Source organism: Hydractinia symbiolongicarpus, chromosome 6 (assembly GCF_029227915.1).
Source record: "Hydractinia symbiolongicarpus strain clone_291-10 chromosome 6, HSymV2.1, whole genome shotgun sequence".
In the NCBI taxonomy this organism is placed as follows: Eukaryota; Metazoa; Cnidaria; class Hydrozoa; order Anthoathecata; family Hydractiniidae; genus Hydractinia; species Hydractinia symbiolongicarpus.
Window position 1 is genome coordinate 13,155,722 of NC_079880.1, and position 27,077 is coordinate 13,182,798.

Sequence of the window (27,077 nt, forward strand, 5' to 3'; positions counted from 1 at the left end):
AGTTCGAGAAGAAGCGTGAGCATGATAAAGTCGCATGAAGTGAGGTAGCTCAAAATTTGAAAGTTTATTTACAATTATTTGCTGTACTAAACTTTTCTGTAAAAAAAGAATGCTATTTTCTTAAATACTTATATGAATAGAACTTAATTAGGTAGCATCATTAAAACGTTGGAGGGAACCTTTAAGTTGCGATAAATCCACCGCAGTAATGACACGATCGTCACACTTAAGCCAGGTGTTATCCTTGTCCTTGATAAAAACCCAGTAATGGCCTGCCCTAAGAGTGCTGGAGTGGTTGATGGTGGCAACTAAATTGAATGTGTTATTGAAACACACATCCTCAGAGGGGTGAGATAGTACTTTCAAGACGTGATGTTTCTTTGGAAGGCACGAAACCAACCTGTTGTCATTAAACGATGACCCATTAGATGTATACCTTAACAATTGGACAACTAAAACACTTCCACAATTTGATGTTTGTCTCGACTGTTGCTTCCTGATGTGACGAGCACTGGGGACAATACCACTTGTTGTCGCCTAAAAGTTGCTAAGGTTGGAAAAAATAATTAAAGGAGTCCGATATTGACATAAGCGTTGGTAAGGTTAAAATGGGCTCCTTTTGGGTTCTTGAACATGAATAAAAGCAAAAATTACAGGACGTTGTTGTGGTCAATGTTACCGAGAGAAAATATTATTCACAACACCATCATCATAATTTTTTCCACAATTGGATGGACCTACGTTGATCACGTGGTTTTTATGGGCGTGCTGTATTGCATTTTTTATTGCTGTTTTGAAATGTGACTGCTCAAAGTGAGCGGACGTGTTTTCTCTCGCTCTTTAAAAAGTAAAAATTAGATGCTATTAACACGTAATTTATAAAGTATATCTTTTTAAATTTTTCGAATAAAGTTAATCTATAAAGTTAATCTATTAGAATAGCTCTTAGAATGGAATCTATTAAAGAAATGATGAGGGAAATGCTCGAAGAACAGCGTGAAAGTATTTCGAACGAAGAAGGAAAAGTTAGTTCGAACATGAAAATACTCACACAGGGGCTGAATAATATCGAGAAACAATTGAAGAACACTTCTAATAGATTGAAGACAACTGAAAAGAACATAGAAGATTTAAAAGACGGGGTTAAGAAAGCAAAATGAAGGATTTGAATAACAGGTTGGATACGGACATTGAAGGTTACCTTGATGAACTGATGATAAAATGAGAGTGCTGGAGGATGGATGTAAAAGGAACAACTTATTTATTTTTACTAATTTGTTTAGTGCTATTTATTTAATGTTTTACAAAAAATAATATAGGTGACAACAATGAATAATAAAAACAATAATGAAAACATAACTTTGAGTAAATCTAACCATCCAGACACGAATTTTTTTTCATAATAACAAAATTGAAACTCAATGCTTTAAACACATTTTCATACTTTGCAAAGTAAAACATTTTCTTTACTTAATGTAAATATAAGAAGCATCAAAAAGAATTTGAAATTTATGCTCCATGAACTAAATTTCTATTTCAAAATCATTTGCATTACAGAAACTTGGTGCCAAAGTAGGGATGCAGCACATGATTCAAATTTACCAATCCCTAATTATGTTTCTATACATCAACCAAGTGCTGCTCAACAACACGGTACCGGTGGGGTGGTATGCGTCTTTGGTCACAATTCAATAGATTATAAATTACGTAATGAGTTGAGTATAAACGATAACGAATGTGAGTACATGACAATAGAACTTTTTTTAAATAATTACTACTTATAATAATTACTTATGTATAGACCACCAGCTAGTAATTTTGAAACCTTTAAGATCATTTTGAGTCACATATTTCAAAATTTGCGGGTGACCCTAACCTCAATCTTCTTGATTATTTATCGAATAATAAAGTTAAGTGGTTCGTAAATACTCTCCTTCAAAATTACTTAGTACCTAAAATAAATAAACCAACCGGAGTCACTAGAGTATCTGGAACAGTAATTGATAATATTATAACAAATAACTTTTTCCCAGATACTGAAATGGACAGTGGATATATCTGACCACATTCTTGCTGAGAAGCAGTATGCCTAACCCAGCTGTTCCCAAGGAAAGTATAACAAAACGAATTAATAATGATCCATAGCAAAATTCAAAAATCTCTTATAAAAAATAAACTGGCAATTTATTACTGAAAAGGACGACCCAGGAGACACATACTCTGCATTTCTGCAACTTTTGAAAGAAATCTAAACTAAAGGCTTTCCGGTAACTGATGTAAGCATGAAGACAAAAACACTGTTAAGTCCTTGGATGACAACCGGGCTACTCAAGTCATCCAAGAAAAAAGAAAAATTGTATCAGAAATGTAAAAAAAATAAAACTTACAAAAACGAAATCAATTATAAAAAATACAAAAATTTTTTTGAAAAAGTAAATAATCTCTCAAAGAAAATACATTTTGAGCATAAACTATTACTTGCAAAGGGGAATGCCAAGAAATCATGGGGAATCATAAAAGATATTATAGATAAGTATAACGCATCACATAGCCAATTACCCCAGCAATTAAAAATGATGGAACAGCCGTTGCAAATCAGTTAAATGATTCATTTGTGAACTCGACGAATTAAAAATTGCCAAAGTAACACCTATTTCCAAAGTGGGTGATGAATCTGAAGTTTTTAGAGAATAGGAGTAACTACATCGCAATGCAGATATAACTAGCCTTTTAAGGACAGAGATGTTAATTAAAAAAAGATTTCTCCCCAAAGAATAAGAAGCAACCAGAGAACTTCTGTATTCTCCCCTTTACAGGAATGATAAAAAAGCTAATGGATTTCAGCTATACTGAAACATACAGCTATGAATGCGGAAACATGAGGATTGGTGAAATTCACTCATGCTTGGGATCTGGTGCGGGCCCTTGAGTAAGCATCCCCTGCCTCCTCCAAGACACCAGCCGCATTCATTGACACCATCGGTCAAAACAAATAACTTTTGTTAAACGTCGGAAAAAGAAGTTTAGACCAATTTCTGTTCTGCCATGCTTTTCAAAAATGTTAGAACGAATTATGCATAACAAAATATACAAACATTTTACTGACAATAACATTCTATCTGCTAAACAACTTTTTTTTCAAGAAAAACATTCCACAGATCACGCTGTAATGGAACTAGTAAATGAGATCTATTTGAAAATAATTTACAAAGTGGTGGCAAGCCACCGCAATAATGAACTCAACCTGTTAGGTCTTTGGAAATAAGCTAGAGGTTGTACTCCTCTAGAGAAAATGCCTCTAAAAGCACAATTCTCCCTTTTTACAAGGAATTAATTAAAAAATATATAAAAAATAAAAAGGACACAACACATTTGGAAAGATGAACAGAATTTTAACCAAGGGCAGGTAGGTTTCGACCCATATTTCTGAACCTAAGTACCCTGGATGTATAGCTGGGTCACCTCGAAGAGGTCCACGGACGGTCATCAGCAGAAACTATACATCCCTATCTTCCTAAAGTAAACTTTGACCACTTTCTGTTCAACTGTGCTATTCTTTGTTTTTAACTCAGGTAATAAGTAGAGTCGTTACTCTCCAAAGACAAGATTATGTGTGATCAAACCCCTCTGCTAATAGATATTTTTTTTAACTGTGGTAATAAGTGGAGTCGTCACTCCAAAGACAAGACTGAGTGTAGTCCCTTGCTGACTCATACTGGGTAAAATATTCTTATCTCAGCTCTTCTAAAAAGAAAACATATGACTCGTGACTGTTAATAAGGCGGTCATCACAGAAAATTACTGCTCTATCGTTGCAATGTATCCGCCTGTGAACCATTTGGTCGAAGGCTATGGTTGGGTAGTGACCATTATTTAAGTTGCCGCAATGGTTGAAAATAGCCCTTAATTGAAATTTTTTACGAAATTTCACTTCTCCATCTACGGTAAAAGGTATGGAAAGGGTACCAGGGTAAGCAGTAATACAAAACGTTTTAGCTGTAAAATGAGATGGGAACCTAACGACACTACCTCTTTTTCAATTAGAGCAGTTTGATGAGCGTTGCAAACATGGCAGAAGTAGGCATTGGTGTCTGACAACTCCTCGTTTTCAAAGAAATTATCAAAGGAAGATTGTAACGTAGGGTGCAGAGAAAGTTGGAGCTGGTAATATGACATGAATTGCAAGTGGTTGATGTCTTGATGCCAATACTAAAAAGACTTCCAAGAAATGGAAAGTCTAATGACAGACCAGGTAGGAGATATTCAAGAACCTCGGGGACGTCGTGCTGAGCAAAGATATTAAATGCACTTCCCTTCGCGGCTGAGATATGATGTTTCATAGCACGCAAAATAGGAGGGATTAACTGGACTTCTAGAAACAGCCAAACTTTGAAGAACACCTACAAATGCTTCGCCTAACTTTGAGGTTGTTTTGCTGAAAGAAATGGCTTCTCTAACTTTTGGAAGGTTATAAAAACATTGTAAGATTGAGTTTGCATAACATACTCCCCCCACTCAGTGGTGTTTCCCACGTTTTTAGACCGCTATTCTTAAAATCAGTGTTAGATGGCAATGCGACCGTTGTTTTAAAAGACCGTGTAGCAAGTTTTTCGGGTTTTTTGATTTTATAAGATTTTGTGTGACTTGATTTCTCAGGGATTTTTGATTTCTTACATTCCATATTTGTAACAGAAGAAACTGATTGGGGAATTTTCAGGCTCAACCCAAGTGGTAGAATTTCGAGACATCTAGATGTAAAAAGAAGCACTCATGGATGTAAAAGTTAGGAATTTTAATAGGGAAAGTAAAGGCTTTTTAGGGAAACCCAGGCGACGAAAACAGGTGCTTACTGATTCTGAACAGAAACCCCTTGCACCCACCTCAATGGCAAAGAAATGAACGATCCATCCATTGTTTTCATAGCATAACAAAGTGTAGAATATTTGTTAAGCTTTCGTCTGTGCCAATATTCCGTGTTCTCTTCACATGGACAAGTCAGTTCTAATATAATTAAGTTTTGGAAGAAGTCGATATTAATAACACGTCTGGGCGTAGTTGTGTTATTGCAATGTATGGTGGAACAACTGAAACGGAATTTAAATCTGACAGTATTTTCCAACCGGAAGCAAGGTGAAGAAGGCCTGGACATTTTGTATTCCTCTTCTTAGATGGTGATTGACCGTCTGGAATGAAATTAATTTTGTTGCACTTGGAAATCTTAAGAGGTTGTTATGATAACAAAAACTCTTTTATTGCCTTAACCAAAACTATTAAAACCGAGTCATGACGGTATGTGTATCTACCCAGCGTAAGGGAGGTTTTACAGGCACCCAATATGTGAGAGACATTTGAGGATAATTTCTTGCACAGAATGCAACTTTTGTCTTTCTCAATTCCCCACTTCACAAGATTGGTTGGAGAGGGAAGGTTGTCGTAGGTTGCCCCTACACAAAAGGAAGGTAGACATTGTGGCAGTGAAAGAATTGTTCTCCAAGATAAATCATTTTCGCATAAGAGCACCAAGGTCCTCGTGAATCGGTCTCCAAATCCTATTTTGTAGATCTGTTATCAAGGTTTAATAAAAAAGGGCTAACTCCAGAAAATGTTCGATCGGCTTTCCGTGCAACTGGTGTGTGGCCCGTTGATGCAGAGAAGTATAATACAGGCTGCTTCGACCCCAGATTCTTAAAGCGTTATCATTACTGAATTGAGTAAGGAAGACCTGATGATTTGTATGAACAGTTTGCTTTGTCAGCTCAAAACTTCAAACATCTGCATCACGTTTGAATAGCCTTTATACTCCGACAATTCACTTCAACAGTTCAAATTGAACACTCAACCAATGGGCATGTCAACTCCATTGCTTTGAGAATACACCGCATAGCAAGAAAAGTATTTTTCAAATGCTTGGTCCTATGCCAGAATTGTCAATCCCAGGAAAGAAGTGGGTACCAGCCTGGCAACTAAACGATGGAAAACCATCGAATAATAAAAGTTTCGAAGAGTTGCTTTTAGATAAAATAAAAGGAGCACAACAAAAAAACAAAAGTACCAGAATAAAAAGAAATCTCACATAACAAATACTTTACGGCACTAAAAGAAAAAGACAAAACGAAAGTCACTAATGAAAAAGTAAAAAAGAAAGTACAGCCAAAAAAACCTACAGCGAAAAGTTGGCACGCACCACCAATTAATGTTTATACATTTTTTTAACTAAATCATATTTTTTTTCTTCTGTGTTTTGTATAGTATTTTCTTCCCGTCCTTTTAAAATATCTTTCTTAAGAAACTAATTTTTCAAAGACGAAAGTTAACTTTTAAAGTGGAAAACTGTTTTTGGTATCTTAGCACCTTTTTACATGTAATGTCCGTTACAAAATTGAAAAAAATGTAGTTCAGCGGTGCAACTTGCTACTTCTTTTACTTGCCAGAAAAAAAAACAATGGACATTACAACGGACAATGCATTAATTTGAAAACACACTAGATACATTGGTATATTTTTTTAGCCTTAACATCTTCCTTTTCCTAAAAACATTCCACATATACTATTATAATGTTGGTCTAAATATACTTAGAAATAAAGAATACAAATTACAAAGTGCACGCACAATGATACACTCGACCAGTTAAATCTTAAAATTCAAATTCTAGAGGTTTTGCTTCTCTAAAGAATATGCTCATATAAAGGAACACAATTCTTCCTTTTTCTAACGAGATAATTGGCACAAGAATTTAACAAACAGACAGACAGAGATATTAGGACAGGACTTCTGTAAAAGGTGCAAGGGTTTCAACTCATATTCCTGAACCAAGGTACACCAAATGTCTAGCTGAGTTACCTCAAAAGAGGTCTGCGAACAGTCTTCAGCAGGAACTAGACATTTCTTTCATCCATAACTTTTCATCTGCCCTACTCTGTACAACCTTGTGTGACTGGGGTAAGAAGTGGAGTCGTCACTCTCCATAGATAAGACCAGTGCAGTCAAACCCCCTTGCTGACATAATTTTTATTTTTATCCTGTTTTTCTATTTCCTATTTGACTGGGGTAATGAGTGGAGTCGTCATTCTCTATAGATAGGACCTAGCACAGTCAAACCCCCTTGCTGGCGTGTTTTTTTGTTTCTCGGTTTTATTTTGACTGGGGTAATAACTAGAGTCGTCACTCTCCAAAGACAAGACTACCAAAAAAAAATAAGAATAGTCAAACTGCTGACTGCAATTTACCTAAGCTCTTCAAGGAAAAGGATGTAAGGTTGTACACCATTAAGCAAGCTTTGTTTGCAAGGGACCACTGCTCTGTCGTTACAAAGATAGTCACATCCTATCAATAAGTCCAAATTAAAATTTAATTTTAGATTTTTCAACCAACTTATCCCAAAATGGAAATAAGAAATGAAAGCTACAGGTATCATGATAGAAACAGAGTGGGACTACACACCCATTTATTCCAATCAGTTAAATCCGAAATGGGGATTTTCTCACTAGGTTTTTCCCAAATGGGGATGCCCATGTGACAAGCATAACTACTCCATCATTTGAATCCCAATGGAGATTTAATTTTAGATAATCTCATCAACTTATTCCCAAATAGGAATTATATGAAAAGAAAGTTGCAGATATTTTAATGAAAATAGAGTGGGCATATACTCATGGGACTGGAAAAAAACTATAAAAGAGGAATTAAGTGAGTTTAGTACAATGGAGAACAGCAGCACAAAAAATGTGAACCAACAACTCCACAAACACATATGAGAAAGTACAGGAAGAGACTTAAAGAGAATGGAAAGTTTGACGTAATAAAGGGAAAGGATAAGCTGAGGAAACGACAGGAAAGGGTTAGAATGAAGAGTAAAAGATTGTCAGGAGTTAAATTGGCCCATCATAGGATGCTCTATAGAGAAAGAGTGCAAAAGTAAAGAGCCAAAGTCAAAATTGCTGAATCAGATAAAAATCCAGAAGGATTTGGTTCTAATCAAGATCTTGGGAAAGCTGGTGGAAGGAGTCTATAGAACTTTCCAACAGTCCATCAAAGAGAAAAGCTGTGGTTAGGAGACTTGCACAGATTTCTGGTTTAATAGAATCTGTGACTAAACCTAAAATTATCCTAAACCAAAACGCATTTAATGCCATCGATATCTTTTACAACCGTGATGATATTTCTCGACAAGCACGTGGTAAAAGGGACCATGTCACAATATAGAATCACAATGGCAAAAACAAAAAAAGTCCCAAAAAGACACTTACTTTACACTTACCTATACTTTCACTCACATTATGTTATAAGAAGCACATTCAGATCTGCCTGTTGCAGACACATATAAATGTGGAAACACGAAGATCGGTAAAATTCACTTATGCTTGGGTGCTGGCCCTTGAGTAAGCATTTCCTGCCTCCTGCAAGACACCAGGCGCATTCACTAACACCATCCGTCAAAACCAATAACTTTTTTTATATATTGAAAAAGAGTCGACAACTACATATGGTATCGTTGTTGCTTTTCATACTGACACGGAGCCCAAGGCTAACAGAGGTAGGCTTGGCACCCAGCTCTTAGAAGGGTTGTGACAAAGAATAAAAAGCAGCAAACTTGGAAACATAAAAGCTTTCTGACCTTCGACATAAACAATTGAGAAATCGTATCGTAATGCTTGAACTGACCAAGAAACCGCCCCTTAGAAAGGTAGATTTGGAACGTAGCGGTGAAAACTCAGAAACCCATTACATATTATCTTTAACTTAAGCAAGGAATTCACTTCACCACTCAGTCAACTTTCATCATTCGAAATTCACCACTCTCCATTTTTCAGAAGGAGTTATCAATCGTCTCGGAATTGCAACGAAAGACCCATCCTAATCATAGAAGAAAACGCACTCTACAGTCACCAAAAACAAAAAGTCTACATCGCAATGCAGACATAACTAGCCTTTTAAGACAGAGATGTTAATTAAAAAAGGAGGTTTCTCTCCAAAGAATAAGAAGCCACTAGAGAACTTCTGTATTCTCCCCCATTCTTCATACATTAGTGGAATATAAATGTTTGTAGTAGCCAGACAACAATGAAGATTGGTTACTACGGTGCGTTTGAGCAGCCACTCACTCAAAAGATTGCTTAATGATAAATAATGTAAATACAGGAAATTGATACAAAGCATCAGGTTACAAAATGGGAGTAAAACAAGTCACATTCTTCATCATCTAAGTAAAGAACGTAAAACACTTTAAGAATCAATATTTTGCAAATATGCATTGTGTATAATTTGTTAAAAATATTTGAGATTTTCATATATTTCATGTATTTTGCTGTTTGTAATATCTCCAAGTTAATGTTTAAAAATGCCTGAGGTAGCCATTTTTTAAGTGACGCTTTTATTTTATAGATGCAAGATAAAGACTGTGCACCTATTCAAGCTTGCGAAAAACAAAATTTGCTGAGTTGGTTTACAGATCTGACTGTGAACCTCAGATTTTCTTCTCTTGGTCTCACGATTTGAAAAAAACTACCTGTCAGCTATAGAGGACTTTTAGCATGCCACCGTAGTGTTTAGACCCTTACGCAAATCGGCGGGCAAGGTATCGACTGCTCTTAAAATAAAATGTAAATAGAACATATTTTATTGACGGTCTTTGCCTAAGCCTGCACATGCGGGAGAATCCTATTGAAACGTAAACATTGAAAGTCGCCTATACGCTAACTTGTGGCACAGTTTGCAGTAAGTTTGCGATTATATTTTTTGCCACTAGTTATGTGCAGGAGGTGTTGTTGTGGCTAAAGGTGAGTGCATCTGCCATATACAGCAACGAGTTGGTTAGTAACTTACGAAAAAATAGAAAGGAGTTACCCAAAGATCGCTGAAGAACTAATGTTTAGAAAGGAAAAACTAATCGATGCATCCATAAATTATATAAAAATCTGTTATGGAATAGCTATCAGGCAAAACAAAAACAATATCTACCAGATGAAAAAGAATGTTGAAGCTATTATGTTTTATTGTTCAGATATAACGCCTGCTGAACAACGACATAAATGGTGTCCGGGGAATGTCATCAAGAAATCTGAATTGAAATTAAATTTACCAACGAACATTAAGGATGAGCCAGAAATCAAGCAGTTGTTTGATCGATTATGATCGAAAAACGAAAAACCAAAAATGTATACAAGTCGCTTAATGGTATGATTTGACAAAATGTCCAAAACGTGTATACGTTGTGAAAAAAAATAATAAAAAAATACTATGATAATCAGTGTTTCCAGTGCTGTACTAGAGTACAATCATGGAAAGGAGGGCATTTACAAACTAATGAACTTGATTGGACTAAGTATCAGTGAAGTACAACAGAAATCAACTGAAAACATAATGAAGCGCTTTAAACAAGTCAAGTTACACAAGGCAACGCTAGCTGTAAAACGAAGGCGCAAAGACCTCCAGTGAATAAAAAAAAGTAGACAGACAAAAATAAAGGACAGGAAAAGAAATCCTATTAAAATTGTGGTTTTTATTTTCTTTCATTGACAATCTGTAGTGTGTTTAGACTCCTGGATGTAAAACTTTATCGCTCATTTCTTTAAAAAAAGTTAAAGTTTTTTAGCTGAGTTTACACATTTTTTCAGTTTCCGCAGAAATCTAAATCTGAAAGGTTTGATGATTGTTTTTTGAAATTTTCAGGGTTTCTTCCTATCACTAGAAAGCATATCCCCTAACTTTCTTATCCCCTACCTTTTTTGCATGCAACATAGGTTTTTATGTTTATGGATCATTCAATTTTTTCACATTTCCCAAAAATCTAATATGATTTTAAATATGCATAATTTAGCTTTTTTTGTATTTTGTTTAGATATTTTTAAGTATTAGGCCTTTTAAATGATGTATTAAAAGGTTCTGCTACATTTTTTTAACAATTGATATTGTCATTTACTGCCGAAGAGAAGAAGTAATTTTTCTAGTTAGTTATGTGCATAATTAATTGATTAATTACATTAACAGAATCATAATATTTCAACATGATGAAAAAGAGCATGTCAAAATAATTTGATAAGCCTTTTATTTCAGTTCTTAAGATTTTTTAGCAGTGCAATTCTAAAGTATATCCATTATTATTATATACCCGTAAGCAAAACCAGCCACATTCATTGACACCATCCGCCAAAACCAATAACTTTTGTTAAACGTTTGAAAAAGAAGAGTCGACAACTACAATTCGCATCGTTGTTGCTTTTACCTACTGACACAGAGCCCAGGGCTAAGAAAGGTAGACTTGGAACCCAGCCCTTAGAAAGGTTGTGGCAAAGAATGAAAAGCAGCAAACCTGGAAACAAAAAAGCTTTCTGACCTTAGACATGAACACTTGAGAAATCGTATCGTAATGCTTGGACTGACCAAGAAACCGCCCCTTAGAAAGGTAGACTTGGAACCCAGCGGCGGCAACCCAGAAAACCATTGCATATCGTCTCGAACTTAAACTAGTAATTCACTTCACCACCCAGTCAACTTTTATGCTTCGAAATCTGCCACGCTCTATTCTTTGGAAGGAGTTATCAATCGTCTCAAGATTGCAATTGAAGACCCATCTTAACCAATGAAGAACACACAATCTTCAGTCACCAAAAACAAAAAGACTTCACAATCTATGGTCTTTCCCACCGTCAGTGGTCTTTCCCACAGTCACTAGTCTTTCCCAGTGTCAACCAGTTTTTCCTAGCAGTCATCTGGATCGGTGTAAGAAACAGGAAAAGAGAATAGGAGAGATGGGGCTTTTAAAATAATATTCCTCTTCAACCTTTTACATACAAGACTTAATTAAATATCAATGCTTCAAGACTAAACAGAGTTGTGTTTCTTGTGAATTTCTTTTGCATTGATGCACATGAACATAATGTGTTAATTTGTTAACTCGAGTTCACCCCTCTGGGGCAAAACACAAACCACATTTATTGACACCATCTGCCAAAACCAATAACTTATGTTAAACGTTGGAAAAAGATTAGTCTGTTATGAATTAAATTATTGTTGCTTTTATCTATCGACACAGACCCCAGGGCTTAAAAAGGTACACTTGGAACCCAATCCTTAGAGAGGTTGCTAAGAATAAAATGCCGCAATCCTGGAAACAGAAAAGATTTCTGACCTTAGACATAAACACTTCAGAAATCATATCGTAATGCTTGGGCTGACCAAGAAACCGCCACTTTGAAAGGAACAGCGGCCGCAACCTAGAAAACAATTACATATCATCTCCAACTTAAACAAGTAAAACACTTAATCACCAAGTAAACTTGTATGCTCTGAAATCTGCTATATTCCTTTGTTTGGAAGTTTTGAATCGTTTTAAGATTGCAACGAAAGACCTATCATAACAAATAAACAACACACACTCTTCAGTCACGAACAACAAAAAAGCCTCAACGATCTGTGGTCTTTCTTACTGCCAGTGGTCTTTTGTCAGTCACTAGTTTTTTTCCAGTGACAACCAGTGTTTTCCGGCAGTCAACTGTATCTGTGGAAAAAGAGAAAAAAAGAATAGGAGTAACTACATCGCAATGCAGATAGAACCTGCACATTGATTGCCCAAGTGCTGTAAAAATGACTTCATATGGTGGAAAGATATCATTAGATGGAGAATTTTATGCACTGGCTACTGATTGCCCTGATAGTAATTTATTTACTAATTTTTCAGTTACATTTGTGTTCATTATGCCCACATTGCAGGGTTGTAAATTTAGTAACGACTGATTATATATTTAATAACCCTTCTGTGCCTCTATTATGCAATCATTTTATTTAGTTCAGAAAGTATAAATCTCTTTATCACCTTAACCGAACGACGAGTGAAAACTTAATTTTTCCTCTTTGCTGAACAAGATAAACCAGTTGATTCCTAAAGCTGTGATTTGGAAGTTGATTAAGCTTTACATGTAAATATAACAGTCAATACATCAATTTAAAATATACATTTGATAGTCAATTTTAAATGCGCCTTTACTTAGAGTCACGACTATTTCAAAAATGTTGAAATAGTCTTGTACCATTTTTTAAAAATTTGATGTACTCCAGTGAACTTTACTCATCAGCATCTTGATAAAATGAAATTAAAGTGTTTTTATATTTTTAACATTTTATCTTCGTCAATAGGTCAAGAAGCCAGTGCTGCATTGATGCAAAGTGAGTTGTCAATACTGTTCTTTAAATAATCGTTTCTGATTGCAAAATGGGTTTAAAATATTGATTAAACTATTAATTGTATGGATGTGTCAATCAATGAGACTAAATTTCAACATGATGCATGTCAATAAGTTCACAAAAATATGACTAAAAGAGTACTTTTTTTAATTCATTCTCAAAAGTACCTCTTCCTAATTATTTTGAAATCCAGGTAAAATAAATGCAAAAACTATTAAAAAACACTATAGTCTCTACTATAGTGTTTTTAGTATAGAAGAAACACCAATTTCTTTATTAAGTTAAAAATACTTTTGTAGTAAAGCTCTATATTTAAATCATTCACAAACACATTTTATGCAAAATTAAAAAAAAACAATGTTTGCAAAAAATATTTGCTTGCCAACTTAAATTAGCCTATTCAAGTGTTGCTAGACTAGATCATCTGTACTGAGCTATCCAATTTTCAGTGGATCAATTTTCCTTCGTAGGTTAATTCTCAACTGTCAAAACAAAATTTTTATAGTGAGCAGAAGGTTTAATATTAAAATGAAACATATATCTATAAGAATTTCAAGCTGCCATTGCAATAGTGATTTTTCCGAAATTCTTTGTGCCTTAGTTCCTTGGAATCTTAGTAAAATTTATAAAACCAATACAATATCTTACAATATTCAGTACTTTTTAAAATTTAAATACCCACTCAGGCGCAGGATCCAGGGTTAGTCAGATAAGTTGCCTGACCAAGTATTAATTTGACAAAAAATGTAAGGCAAGCGAAAGATGTTGACGTCCTGGGGATTACGTTAAGGGTGTTACAAACGCGTTAAAAAATCCGTTGGGATTCCAATTTTTTTGTGCCAGAAAGTCACTGTTTACAACCCCTTTTCATTTCGCCTATGGTGATGTTGATGTCAAACTGTGACGTCGCTATCATATAGACTGAGAGGATTGCAAATTATAGCTTACAGACTTCGACCGATTCGTCTTAACTAATCAGTCAGTCAGTCAGTCAAAAAACAAATATCTATGGCCTGCAACCCTCCCCATCTCACTTTAGAGGCATGTGACGTCAAAATCGTAATGTAATTTTTAAACTCTATGCGTTTTCCAACACTATGTAGCCTGTAGTGTGTAGAAGATTTAGGTTCCGTACTGTATGGTTACTTATCACCTGACTCAAGCCTTTTGGCTTGCATTCGTTCGCACTTACATGGCCTAAGTGTGCTTATGTTGAATCTTTTCGTAAAAAGGAAAAAGAACTTTTAGAAAGTGTTCATTCTGGGACTTATTTTTTTGGAGATACTTACCCCTTGGTGGGTTAAATTCAGGTGGAGATAGCTAGCTATATACATTCCATAAGGCGAGGTGTGCAGATAAAAGGAATGATTGCTTTGAGGCGAAAAGTATGTTTTCTACTCCCCAAAACACCTGAACTTATTTTGAAGGTTTTCAGTATTAGCTACGAAAAGGTAGTTGTTGAGCTATTAGCTATAGCTAGTTGGCTATTTGTTTTTTGTATTAGATCATAGAACAGATTTTTCGTCATTGCGGAGGAGTTCTTTCTCAACTAAAAACTGAACATTTGAATAAATAAGGTGGATGATTTAAATAAACAACTCTTCTAATTGTCGTGAACGTTCTAGATTCACGAATATTTAACAAGACGTGTGACTTTTCACGCAATAATTTTCTCGAACAATCGAACATAGTTCTTTCTTTTGTTATGATATATTGTATTTATGCTAAATAATGCTAAGTCATCATGACTTGTTTATATGAGATAAGCAAAATTTCTTGAGGATTCAGCAATTTCGAAGAAGTATAAATAGGAGCTGAATTTGCTTGTAAACAGAATGAAATTTAACGGAGTATAGAATTGAAGTTGTAACAAAGAAGAATTTAAGTAGAAGAAGCATACAAAACGAAAATTATCAAGTCAATTTATTCCACCGCAACATTTGGTAGCAGAGGGTAGTTTTATATATTGGCTTGAAAGAAGAAATAAAAGAAGATTCAGAGAAGACCAAGCAAAGAAGAATTTGAAGAGAGAATTTACTTTAAAGAGACAAGTAAACAAGCGATCATTGAACATTAAGGAGAATTTAATTCATTCATCACAAGAGACATTTTGTTTACAGCAAAGAGAGAAAAATTGTAAACAAATCATAAAAGCAACCTCTGGAAAGATCAAGCAAGAAGATCAGATAACAGCAAACACAATGGTACGAGTTACGAAACAAAAGATCGACGGAATAAACAATAGGATTAAAGAGAACATTAAAGAAACCAAAGAATTCTTAGAAGCTGAGAAAAATGAGCAAACATTTTATGATCAAGCGACGATATTGAAAGTAAAACTTGAGAGATCGATGGAAAAATTGAATGAACAACTAAAGGAGATAGAAAATCAAGAAACCGAATTTACGACTGAAGAATGCGAGGAAACGCAATCAGACGCTGAAGACAAGATAGCAGAACTAGATGCATTACTATTAAGCCACAAAGAAAAGCAAGAAATGGAAATCAAACAAAGAGAATACGAGAAAGAAATGGAGAGAAGAATGGAAATGGAACTTAAAGAAAAAGAAAAGCAAATGGAAATCAACGCTGATATCGAGAAAACAAAATTAAAGTTGCAAATGGAAGAGCGAATACAACTAGAAAAAGTCAAACTGGAAAAAATGAAGATAGAAACCGAGTCAAAGGTACATACAGAAAAGATAAAAGCAGAACTCAAAAGAACAGAAATTGAATCAGAATCATCAAAAATCAGCCTTCAGAAAGAGATAGAGAATTTGAAATCATCGCAAGCAACATCTACCAAGAATGACACCAATCATCGCACAGGTACAATTCGCTTACCCAAACTGGAGTTAAAGAAATTTGGAGGACAAATCTTAAGATGGCAAGAGTTTTGGGACACATTTGAAGCCACAATTCACAAAAACCCATCACTGCAGCCAATAGACAAATTCAATTATCTACGAGCAGAACTAGAGAATGCAGCTTTGAAGTCAATAGCAGGACTTGAACTCACGAATGCAAACTACGAAGTAGCTGTAAATATACTGAAAGAGAGATTTGGCAACGAACAGTTAATGATAGACTCACACTACACTCACCTGATGGACATTAGCACCTGATGGACATTAGCAAGCAGCCTCGGACTCCGAAAAGAAGGAAGAAGCAACATTTCTGTATTCACATTCGGGTCAAGCAAACCAAGAAATATTGATGCTCCAATTGTAACATTATTACTGAAGTCAAAGGAAGGAAATTCATTCAAAATCAAAGCAAACGTAGTACCAACAATCAGTGGAAACATTCACAGAGTACCAATACCGTTGAAGCACCAATTTGAAATTCAAAGGAAGTTCAAACTTGCAGACACTCTACCAAAACGAGTTGAATCAGCGTCGATTGGACTACTGATCGGAGGAGATTATTATCACGACATCATATCTGCTGACAAAGTGAAGATTCAAGAAGGACTTTATGTTGTCAAATCCAAATTTGGATGGATTGTTTCAGGAAGGACCCTAAAAGTAGATACGAACAGCAAAGAAAATTCGATGTTTATTATGTCTTATTCACAAGGTATCATTCTTCCCACAACACATCAAACAACAAAGGTAGATGATTCGTTAGCAGTATTACCTGACATTGCAGGCCTTTGGAAATTGAAAACTATTAGAATAAACTCACTTGAAAATAAGAATTCCGACGATGAAGAAGTTATGAATCCTTTTAAAAACACTGTAAAGAGAGACGGAGAAAGATACGAAGTGGCGTGGCCATGGAGAAAGGAAAACATTGCACTACCAGAAAATTATGAACTATGTATTGGAAGATTGAAATCGTTATATAAGAGATTATCAGAGAACCCCGAGCTGCTACGAAAATACGACGCCATCATTAAAGACCAGTTGCAAAAAGGAATGATCGAGACACTAGAGGACAATAGTGAAAGAGGAGAGAGGATACACTACATACAGCATCATGCAGTCATCACACCTGAGAAGAATACAACGAAAGTTCGAATCGTTTATGATGCTTCAGCAAAGACAAAGAACCCAAACTTAAGCTTAAACGAATGTCTACATCGCGGGCCTGTCATCCTAGAAGACCTTTGTGGATTGCTGATACGATTCCGTACGAAGAAGATTGGATTAGTTGCAGACATAGAGAAAGCGTTTTTACAAGTTTCTTTACAACCTAAAGAGAGAGACGTAACGAGATTCGTTTGTTTAAAAGACATCAACACTCCACCTTCACCGGACAACCTACAAACCTTCAGATTTTCAAGAGTTCCCTTTGGTACCATCTCAAGCCCTTTTCTACTTGGAGCAACGATAGAACATCACTTGGAAGAAACATCAGATGCAGAAGTAACAGAAGAAGAAGTATCAGAAGTATCAAACATCAGCAAAGACATGTATGTAGACAATCTAGTGACTGGAACTAACAGCAATGAAGATGCAATCAATTTATATGAAAACTCTAAAGAAAGTTTCAAAGCAATTGGAATGAACATCAGAGATTGGAAGTCAAACTCAACAACAGTTAACAACGCTTTTCCCGAAAATGATCGACTAGAAGGAACAATGATCAAAGTGCTTGGACTTCAGTGGAATACAGAGAATGATCAATTGATGATATCGACTGAAAAATTCAAGAACCTATCACCAGCAACCACAAAACGACAAGTCCTTACAACGATTGCGTCACTGTTTGACCCGCTCGGATATCTTTCACCATCAACAATAAAGATGCGACTTTTCCTACAGAAACTTTGGGATCAAGATAAAAATTGGGATGATGAGTTAGAGAAAAACGACATCGACGAATGGAACCGTATAAAGTCCGATCTAAAAGAATTGTCCGAGATCAAAATCCAAAGATGGATTGGAAGTAAAGATAAACAACTGATGTGCTTCTGTGATGCGTTAAAGGATGCCTACGCGACAGCAATATACCTGAAAACAACAGATGGTGAGAAGACTCAAGTAAATTTGGTATTCTCGAAGTCAAGAGTCGCACCACGCAAAAACATGTCAATACCACGACTGAAGCTTTTGGCAGTGCTTATTGGCGTTAGAAGTTTAAATTTTGTATCGAAGGAACTTGGAATCACAAACAGCAAAAAGATTCTATGGACCGATTCACAATGTTGTCTTCATTGGATAAAGAGCAAGAAGCCGTTATCCGTCTTCATGCAGAACAGAATCACAGAAATCATCAACACCAAAGACCTGGAATTTAGATACGTCAATACCACAGACAATCCAGCAGACATGCCAAGTAGAGAAGTGACCAGTAATGAGCTCAAAGGAAGTCAACTATGGTGGAACGGACCAAATTGGCTCAAGGAAAATAGTGATGCATGGCCTACATGGAATATGCCGACAATCGATCAAGAAGTCATACAAGATATCCAATCTGAAATCAAGGGACCGAGTATACTATATGAAACATCTGTAGTCACATCACCCTTAGGAATAGACAAAACCAGGTATTCATCTCTATCAAAACTTCTAAGAGTTACCGCATACGTTCATCGCTTCATAAAGAAACTGAAGAAAATTAAAGTACTAGAAGGAACAATAAATGCCGAAGAAATTGAAGCAGCCCAACTGATTTTGATTAAGTACGTACAAAGGAAACATTTTCCAGAAAACAAGAATGAAGGAATTTCATTGAACAAGAAGGCAATACAAAATCAACTGAATCCAAAAACCGATCAAGATGGTATTGTTAGATGTTATGAAAAATTCAAGCATACTATGTTACCAGAAGAGACAATAACCCCAATACTGTTACCGAGAAGAGAAGCATTCGTTTATCTCCTGATTACGTCATACCACCTCAAGCTATTTCATGCAGGAGTCAATCATACACTTGCTCACCTGAGAAATAGATTTTGGATATCAAAAGGCCGTGCCAAAGTCAAGTTTATCCTAAGAAGATGTAAAGTTTGCCGCAAGTACCAAGGAGGACCTTTCAAGATGCCACCGATGACACCATGGCCGACAAATAAAGTAACCCGATCATTACCTTTCGAAAATACCGGATTAGATTATTTTGGACCACTTTTTATCAAGCAGTATCACGCTAAAGAGAAGAAGAAATTATGGGTATGTTTATTCACGTGCGTCGCTGTGAAAGCCATCCATTTCGAAATGGTGGACGATCTTTCTGCAGAAGAATTTATACAAGCGTTTAGAAGATTCATCGCCAGACGTGGAACACCTAAAGAGATCATTCTAGACAACGCCTCTCAATTCAAACTAGCCAAGTCAACCGCAGATATCGTATGGGAGAAGGTTATTCAAGATCCAACAGTACAATCCTACGTCGCTGAACAAAGAATCAAGTGGAATTTTATTGTAGAATTATCACCGTGGATGGGAGGATTTTACGAGCGATTGGTCGGAAGCTGCAAAATGGCATTGAGAAAGTCAATAAGAAAGAAATGTTTAACTATGATACAATTACAACATTTCTAACTGAAACCGAAGCTGTACTCAATTCAAGACCGTTAGTATACATCGGAGAAGAATTAAACGATGGGACAACAATTACACCTGCACACTTCTTATCGCCCAACACGAAAACAGGAACTCCTCAGTTAGGAACAGAAGAGGAGATCGAAGATCTTGACTACCAAGAAAATATTACATCGAAAGATATACTTTTGAATACATGGAAGAAAGGACAGAACATTCTTGAATCCTTCTGGAAAACATGGAGAAACGACTATCTATTGAATTTACGAGAAAGATCACAGATCAACCTGAAGGCTCGACGAATCAAATCATACGACGAACCAAACGTTGGAAGTGTTGTACAGATCAAGGAAGATTTACCAAGAGGATCATGGAAGATTGCAAAGATCACAGAGCTGATTCCGAATAGTGACGGAAACATCAGAGCCGCAAGAATATTATTACCGAATTAAAACATTATCACTCGACCTTTAAACTTACTGTACCCCCTCGAATGCAACAACGAAGAGACAGAAACGAAAAACGAAACAGTCGAGAAATCTGATGAAACGAACAATAAAAAATCTAGAAGAAATCAATACATTTAAACGTACGCCAAGAAAAGCAGCAATACAGGCTAGAGACAGAATTTTCGGACAGTATTTAACGGACATTCACTCTTGGTGGGAATGTCGTGAACGTTCTAGATTCACGAATATTTAACAAGACGTGTGACTTTTCACGCAATAATTTTCTCGAACAATCGAACATAGTTCTTTCTTTTGTTATGATATATTGTATTTATGCTAAATAAAGTCATCATGACTTGTTTATATGAGATAAGCAAAATTTCTTGAGGATTCAGCAATTTCGAAGAAGTATAAATAGGAGCTGAATTTGCTTGTAAACAGAATGAAATTTAACGGAGTATAGAATTGAAGTTGTAACAAAGAAGAATTTACGTAGAAGAAGCATACGAAACGAAAATTATCAAGTCAATTTATTCCACCGCAACACTAATGGCTAATAGGAAACAAAGTTATTGAGTGGAAAGGTAAAAAATATATTATTTTTACATTCAATCCATTAGGAGATTATCTATACAGTTTAGCATCATTGTTATTGGTAGGTGATAATTCTTTGGTTAATGTTTTGAGAATCTTGACACCCATATAACTTCTCTCGCATCTTTCTTTTTATTCCAAGCATCCTTGTTTTCATTTTGCTTTTAGAAACCAAAGGGAAAATATTTTTATATATATCTAAAAAAGTTTATTCAGATTTACCTTGCCCAATATTGTTTGTAACATGACAGTTAAAGCAGATTTAAAAGCGTTTTAAAGCTGTCAAATTTGATGGCTTTGAAAACATCAAAGTAGCATTAAGAATTATAGCCACTTAACGTTCCTTTTCTTCTTTACGTAGACTTTTAAGACTACACTAGGAGCACTATGGTTGATGATTGTTTAAATAAAAATTGCGCTTTGTGTAATCATTGATTCACCTAGTCAAGCTGATATTGGCAGAAACAGCAAGAGTTTATAAATATTGAAATACATTTACAATTGTCTCACTGTAGTTAATCCCTCTTAACCTGTGTTGTTGTAGTTTTTGATCAATAAACAGTGTAAGTTCTACATTTTTAAGAAACTTTTCAGGCTCAAATATGGAAAATTAAGAAACATTTCAGGCTCAAATTATGGAAATTTTAGGAAACTCTAGACCAAACCAAATGCTTAGGTTTCTTATAAGAAAACGTGTAAGACCGAGAGCTGTTTCTTATAAAAATTGTTCTTAGGAGATTTTCTAATAACTTATCGTCAATTTTAATGATAACTAGATGAATCAAAAGACAATTTTTGGCGATTTTTGTAACCCGCAAAGTTCGAATTAGCGAAAGCTTCTGGAGCTTTAGCCCAGACCCCACTTTGGGGGTTGGGGGGGGGGCAAGCAATATTTTGACGAAGTCTGGAAAAACTCTGGATCCGCCCCTGCCACCGGCAAATATAAATATTTTTAAGAATTTTTTTATAAGAAGCCCCCATAATAGTTAAGAAAAGTTACAAAATTTCAGCAGGTCAATAAGTCTCAGATTCGTAATTAAAGGTTTTAGTTCTTTAAAGAATAATTTACCTAAACACTAAGTTTTGTGGGAAAGGAAAAAGAAATTTTCCTGGAAACATTCATACATCCCAAAACAAACATGTTTTTTTCAAACGACGCCATCTTTTTGTTGTTATCATCAAGGTCTGGGCTCCTATGTTTATCATGACGTATTTTATGACAACAGCTTTCTGCAGGCCGGAATACTTCATTTGTCAATTACAACAATTTAAACAAGTCATAAATATACCATTGATTTTACTGTTATCATGGTTGCTTGTGGTGCTTTTAATTGTGGTAACTCTTTCACCAAAAAATCGGTAGCTGATGTAAAAGTGTGGCATAACGTTCCCACCGAAAAAGAAAATAAACAACGTCGTAAGAAATGGCTAGCAGCTATGAAGCGAGATCCACCATATCCAGCAGACGCGAATTTCGTTCTTTGTGGTATGCATTTCACGTCCGAATGTTTTCAACGCGATCTCAAGGTATTTCTTGCACTTCCTAAATTTTTCTTGACTTCTTTTCACATTATTTCTTTTGTAAATAAGCTTGTTGCGAAACTTTAATCACCTTTTAATAATTTTCTGAACACCTGTCTTTTGATCTTTTTGTCCATGAATAACCAGGGGGTAAAAATACATTATTAAATTTTAATATTTAGGCGGAGCTCTGTGTCTCTGTGAGAAAGTTTAAATTATTACCAAACGCTATTCTATCGGTATTTTCATTCTCAAAACCGCTACCTGCAAAGCGTTCTGCATCCATCGCAAGAAACGAAAGAAAAACAAAACGCCAGGTAACCCAGCAGGCCAATCATGGTTAAACATATTTGTACAGGTTTTTTATAAGAACATCTAAATTTTACCTTGGTTGTTCTTTTTTTTAACACTTTTTCAGCCTTGATTGTCTTTTTTATGTGCTCTTCCAAAAAATGATCAGATTTAAAAATCTTGGAGTTGGAAAAAATATTTGTTCTTGTAAGGAATAAAAAATATCTTAATGTGTTCATAACTTTAGATTGTGGATGAAGCTTGTACGGCAGAAGAAAACTCAGGTGGCCCGGAAGCACCTTCCCTAGAAGCCGAGTCCCATTTTAAGGATGCTATACGCAAACTGTTGATGTCGTCATGATTAACAAAGACATTAGCTGTGCTACACCATTGCAAACAAAGAGCACTATGGTTCCTGCTGTGTTATGCAAATCAATGTCTACTCAAATGAGTCCAACTTTGTCTTCGACGAACACGCAAACTGTTATATTAACTCAACATGCTAGCGTTTCCACAGTCAACCTTATTGCGAAAAAAGGAGATGTAATTGGAGATTGCTCTTCATTTTGCGTAAGTGAAGTAGAAGATCGCGCTGATCCAGATGCATCTTTCAATGTCAGTAGCTATGTTGATACGGTCGATAGTAGTGCCGATACGGCTGATAGTGATGTTAATGAGCAAGATGTCGATGTTAGGGAAGGTACGCAGTCGATTGCACCTTCAACAATGTTTCTAGTCTACTTTCAAATGCTTAAGTCGCTCTTCAAATTCTGCTTTGAATGCAGTGAGAAAGCTACTATCAAAAAACATATAACTAAGGGTAGTATGCTTATTATGAAATTGGTTTGCGCCGGTAACCTCGAAGTGACTTGGAGATCACAACCTTACTTAATTCGAATTGCGGAAGGAACGGTAAGTCTGCTGGAATATTGTTCAACGGGTTAACATTACAAGGTGTGAAAGAAGCATTTGAAACTGCCAATGTTAACTTTATAAGTAGGTCGCAGTTCCATGAACTTCAGCGAAGATTTTTATTCCCAGCCATAAATAGCATTTTTACGCATTATCAGGAAGCCACACTTGTTAGTTGCGCTTGAAGGTGTCAATTTCATTGGAGAGTCGCTGTGAAGAGATGTCGTGACTTGAATGACTTGATGAAGTCTATCATAAACGACTTCTTTGCGAAGGAGATCCAATATTATTGAAGGAAAAGTGGCAGAGTTTACTCTATCATATCCGTGGGGTACATTATTGGGTAAATAATACGCTATGATTATGGGATTACAAAACAGCAAGCTGTAGTGATTAGACTAGTCTAATGACTCTTATTTTAAGTGGTAGAGGTTAAACCCTCTTAAAATCTCTATGCAAAGCAAGATCTCCCTTTTACAAGGATGGTCTGTACAACCAAGTTAATTGAAAAAGCAACCCTCTGGACAATAAAAATATGGCAACAAAAAAACAAAAAACAAGAACAACATATCATAAGTGTGCTCATGAAGAACTTACCCTGCTACAACAAGCTCAGAAGAAGTGGTTAACCGAAGAAAACCCTGCTTACATCGCCCTGGAGAAAATTGTTAATGAGAAACAGCTACTAAACGATTTAAAATACGTAGCTGATTTCAAGCACACTGGACAGCTCGAGGTTTACCATTCCCTGTTGAATAGTACTGTCCCAAACGCTTAGCATTCTCGTACGCTGGGATGGTTGCTAGGACGCAACTAGCTGTGCTTGACCACAACTCGGGTGTAGAACGAAAACAAGCCACTACATCCCATGGGAGGTAGAAGTTCAAAGTTTCGTTCACCAAAATTACGAAGGAGTGGGTGGCAAAAAAAGTAATGGATCCGAAAGAAAAGGAATACCAAGAGGACTTGATAAAGGAAGTGTTTGATTTGGTTCAAAAAATCAAAGCTCCTATATTTTTTAATTTGCCTTAAACACCCAGAAATTTTGCATTAAAAATAAACCCTGGGAAGGAAGTTGTTGTCTCGAATATGCGTTCAAGACTTATCTAAAAGTAACCCCCTGGTTTATAAATGATATTTAGCATTACATCAAGAAACGCTTATTTTAAAATTCCGGGGGACATTTGTTATATTTTAAAAACATATATTGTAAAAATTTCATTCATGATCTTTACAATTATACATGTTCTTATAAATTTTAATTGTCCAAATCCATTCCTGATTCTGTGTATGACACGTATACCCCATCAGGCTGCGGTATTCATTACGGATTACCCACACAACACATGATGGTATAGGCTTTCGATAACCTATGCCCAGTCTTCCATACACCCACCATATATATTGTTTATAAGCAGCAAACCGATAGGATCTGTTGCAAAAATCATGACGAATCCCTCTCATGTTGTGAATAGCACCTACTGCTGTCCGTAACACGGGTTCCGGCAAACAAACCATCATCCGAATTTGTAACACACGTATGACCTAAGCAAAAAAAGAAAAAAGATCTTTAAAAAGGCGTACGCCCGTGTGTAAATAAACAACGTTTAGCTTTCTAAAACTTTGTTATGACAGAACAGAAAGTGATTATGTAGCAAACAAGGAAGTAAAATACACGATAAGAAGATATTTTAATCAACAGAAACCTTGAACATGACCATCCGGAATATCATTATTATCACGACAACATAAACTTATTGTTTCAGTGACCATAGTTTTACACTTTTTCCACTGGCACCACTCAACATTTCCAACACGATTTCTAGCTTCAACACTGCAGTTTTTAGCACCAACGTTGTTTTCCAAAGCTTCTAAAGGAGCAGCCACTTCACTTTGACTCCGTCCGGTTCGAACATGAAGGGAGATAAACCAAATTCTTTATCTTCATTAAATTCAACATCGCTTACATCAGAAGAGGAAGATGACATAACTACTTCAAGATAAGTTTACTACTGCAAGAAAGTAACGCGCACGTTGCAGAAATATATCATGAAGTGAAGAAGAAATGATATGAGGCAAAATTGCTTTTTTTATGACTTTTAGAACCTTTTAGCTTAAAATTTTTTTTGGCTATTATACAGACATGTAATATTGTGATTTTTAAAAATTTTGAAAATTTACCGGACTTCCCCTAAAACTGTAATTCATAAATTACAGACACCTCGTCTAAAATTTTAGTGTGACGTACGAGTTCCAAATAAAAAAAATTGCCAAATTACAGCAACATCTTCGTCGTTGGCACTCAAAACAACCAAAAATCTGCAGTGGAAGACTATGCCACGAAAAGTAACCATGAACATATCATTGGTTGGCTTTAATGAATCAAAATTGTCTTGGTACACTCCCCCAAAAAAGAAAATGAAACAAGTTTTATCCTACCAAACCTATGAAGGAATAAAAATTTCAACTTATTCCATCAGTGAACTGGTGCAGTTATCTCATTCGTCAGGGAGCTCCATATGTGCTCACTGAAAGATTATCAAAAGATCCATTACCGGTTGGTCAGCCTAATTTATAGGTATGTATTACATGACAGAATTTCGTTATTATTGAATTTTTGTAACTTCTCAGCATGGCGAATGCAATGCACAGACAAACTGAAATACACAGTATATATAAGAGCTAGCTAGCAAAAAAAAGTCAAAATTGCTTGGCTGTGCTTTTATTTTATCTATGTACCAAATAATGTTTCATGTCGTAGTCTTGTTATCACATCTACCTAGTTAGATAGCTATGCATTTTACAATTACATAATTATAGAAATAGAACCATTCAACACAAGACTTTGCATACACCGAAAACACAATTAGATATCAAGAGGTTCTAAAATTCATGCCATTGGTAATGCTGGAAAAGGGATTTGTGACGAGTCTGTCCCATGCAGAAAAAGGACGAAGAAAAATTGAAACAACATAAAAAATGGTTACTTTTATAGCCACATTGTTGAAAAAAAACATTATTTTGGCATACTTACTTGACATCTCTGTTCATTGGATAGTGGTGAGTATATTTTACCAACCAAAACATATTTTGCACTCGACGTCATGAAGGTCTGGTTCTGATTTTGAGCGATTTTATCTCGCTTTCTTAATCACTTTTGTATTGTTATTCATTACAACTCGTAATATGTATGGTCAGCGAAATATATATACGTTTTATTTTCGGTATTTCTTTACATGGAGACACCTCCTCTTCTAAGTTAAACAATTTTTACCGAGGGACACTAAAAACTCAAAATATCAGTCTGGGCTAGCTGCAGAAGCTTCTTTAACCCTGACATTTTGACTTCTTTGGTACCTTATACAATAAATCTAAAAATATTACATATTTGTCCTGGCACAACGACGTAGTGAGATTGCAAAATCGAGTAGTTGATTTGTCATTTATCACTTTGGTATATCAAATGATCGCTAGCTACTTATTTCTTGCTTTGCAAATACTAAAGCAAGTTCTCATTCACGTAAAACAATATGCTGAAAAACTTCCTACCCAATTATTTTTTGCACTTTTCTTTAAAAGAATTGAGCCCCATCCCAGAATCTTCAACACATAAACAAAACTTGTTCAAAAGTCAAAGCACCC

At 35.6% G+C, this 27,077-nt stretch overlaps 1 protein-coding gene across 1 annotated transcript; it reads left to right on the forward strand.

Moving 5' to 3' along the window:
• Positions 1-16,733: 16,733 nt before the first annotated feature.
• Positions 16,734-26,876, forward strand: LOC130647070 (uncharacterized). Its single transcript, XM_057452794.1, has 4 exons — positions 16,734-20,701; positions 21,895-22,238; positions 22,415-22,549; positions 22,771-26,876. Exon 1 carries the CDS (start codon positions 16,735-16,737, stop codon positions 19,666-19,668), a length of 2,934 nt encoding a protein of 977 aa, XP_057308777.1. The 5' UTR covers position 16,734; the 3' UTR covers positions 19,669-20,701; positions 21,895-22,238; positions 22,415-22,549; positions 22,771-26,876.
• The last annotated feature ends 201 nt before the right edge of the window (positions 26,877-27,077 follow it).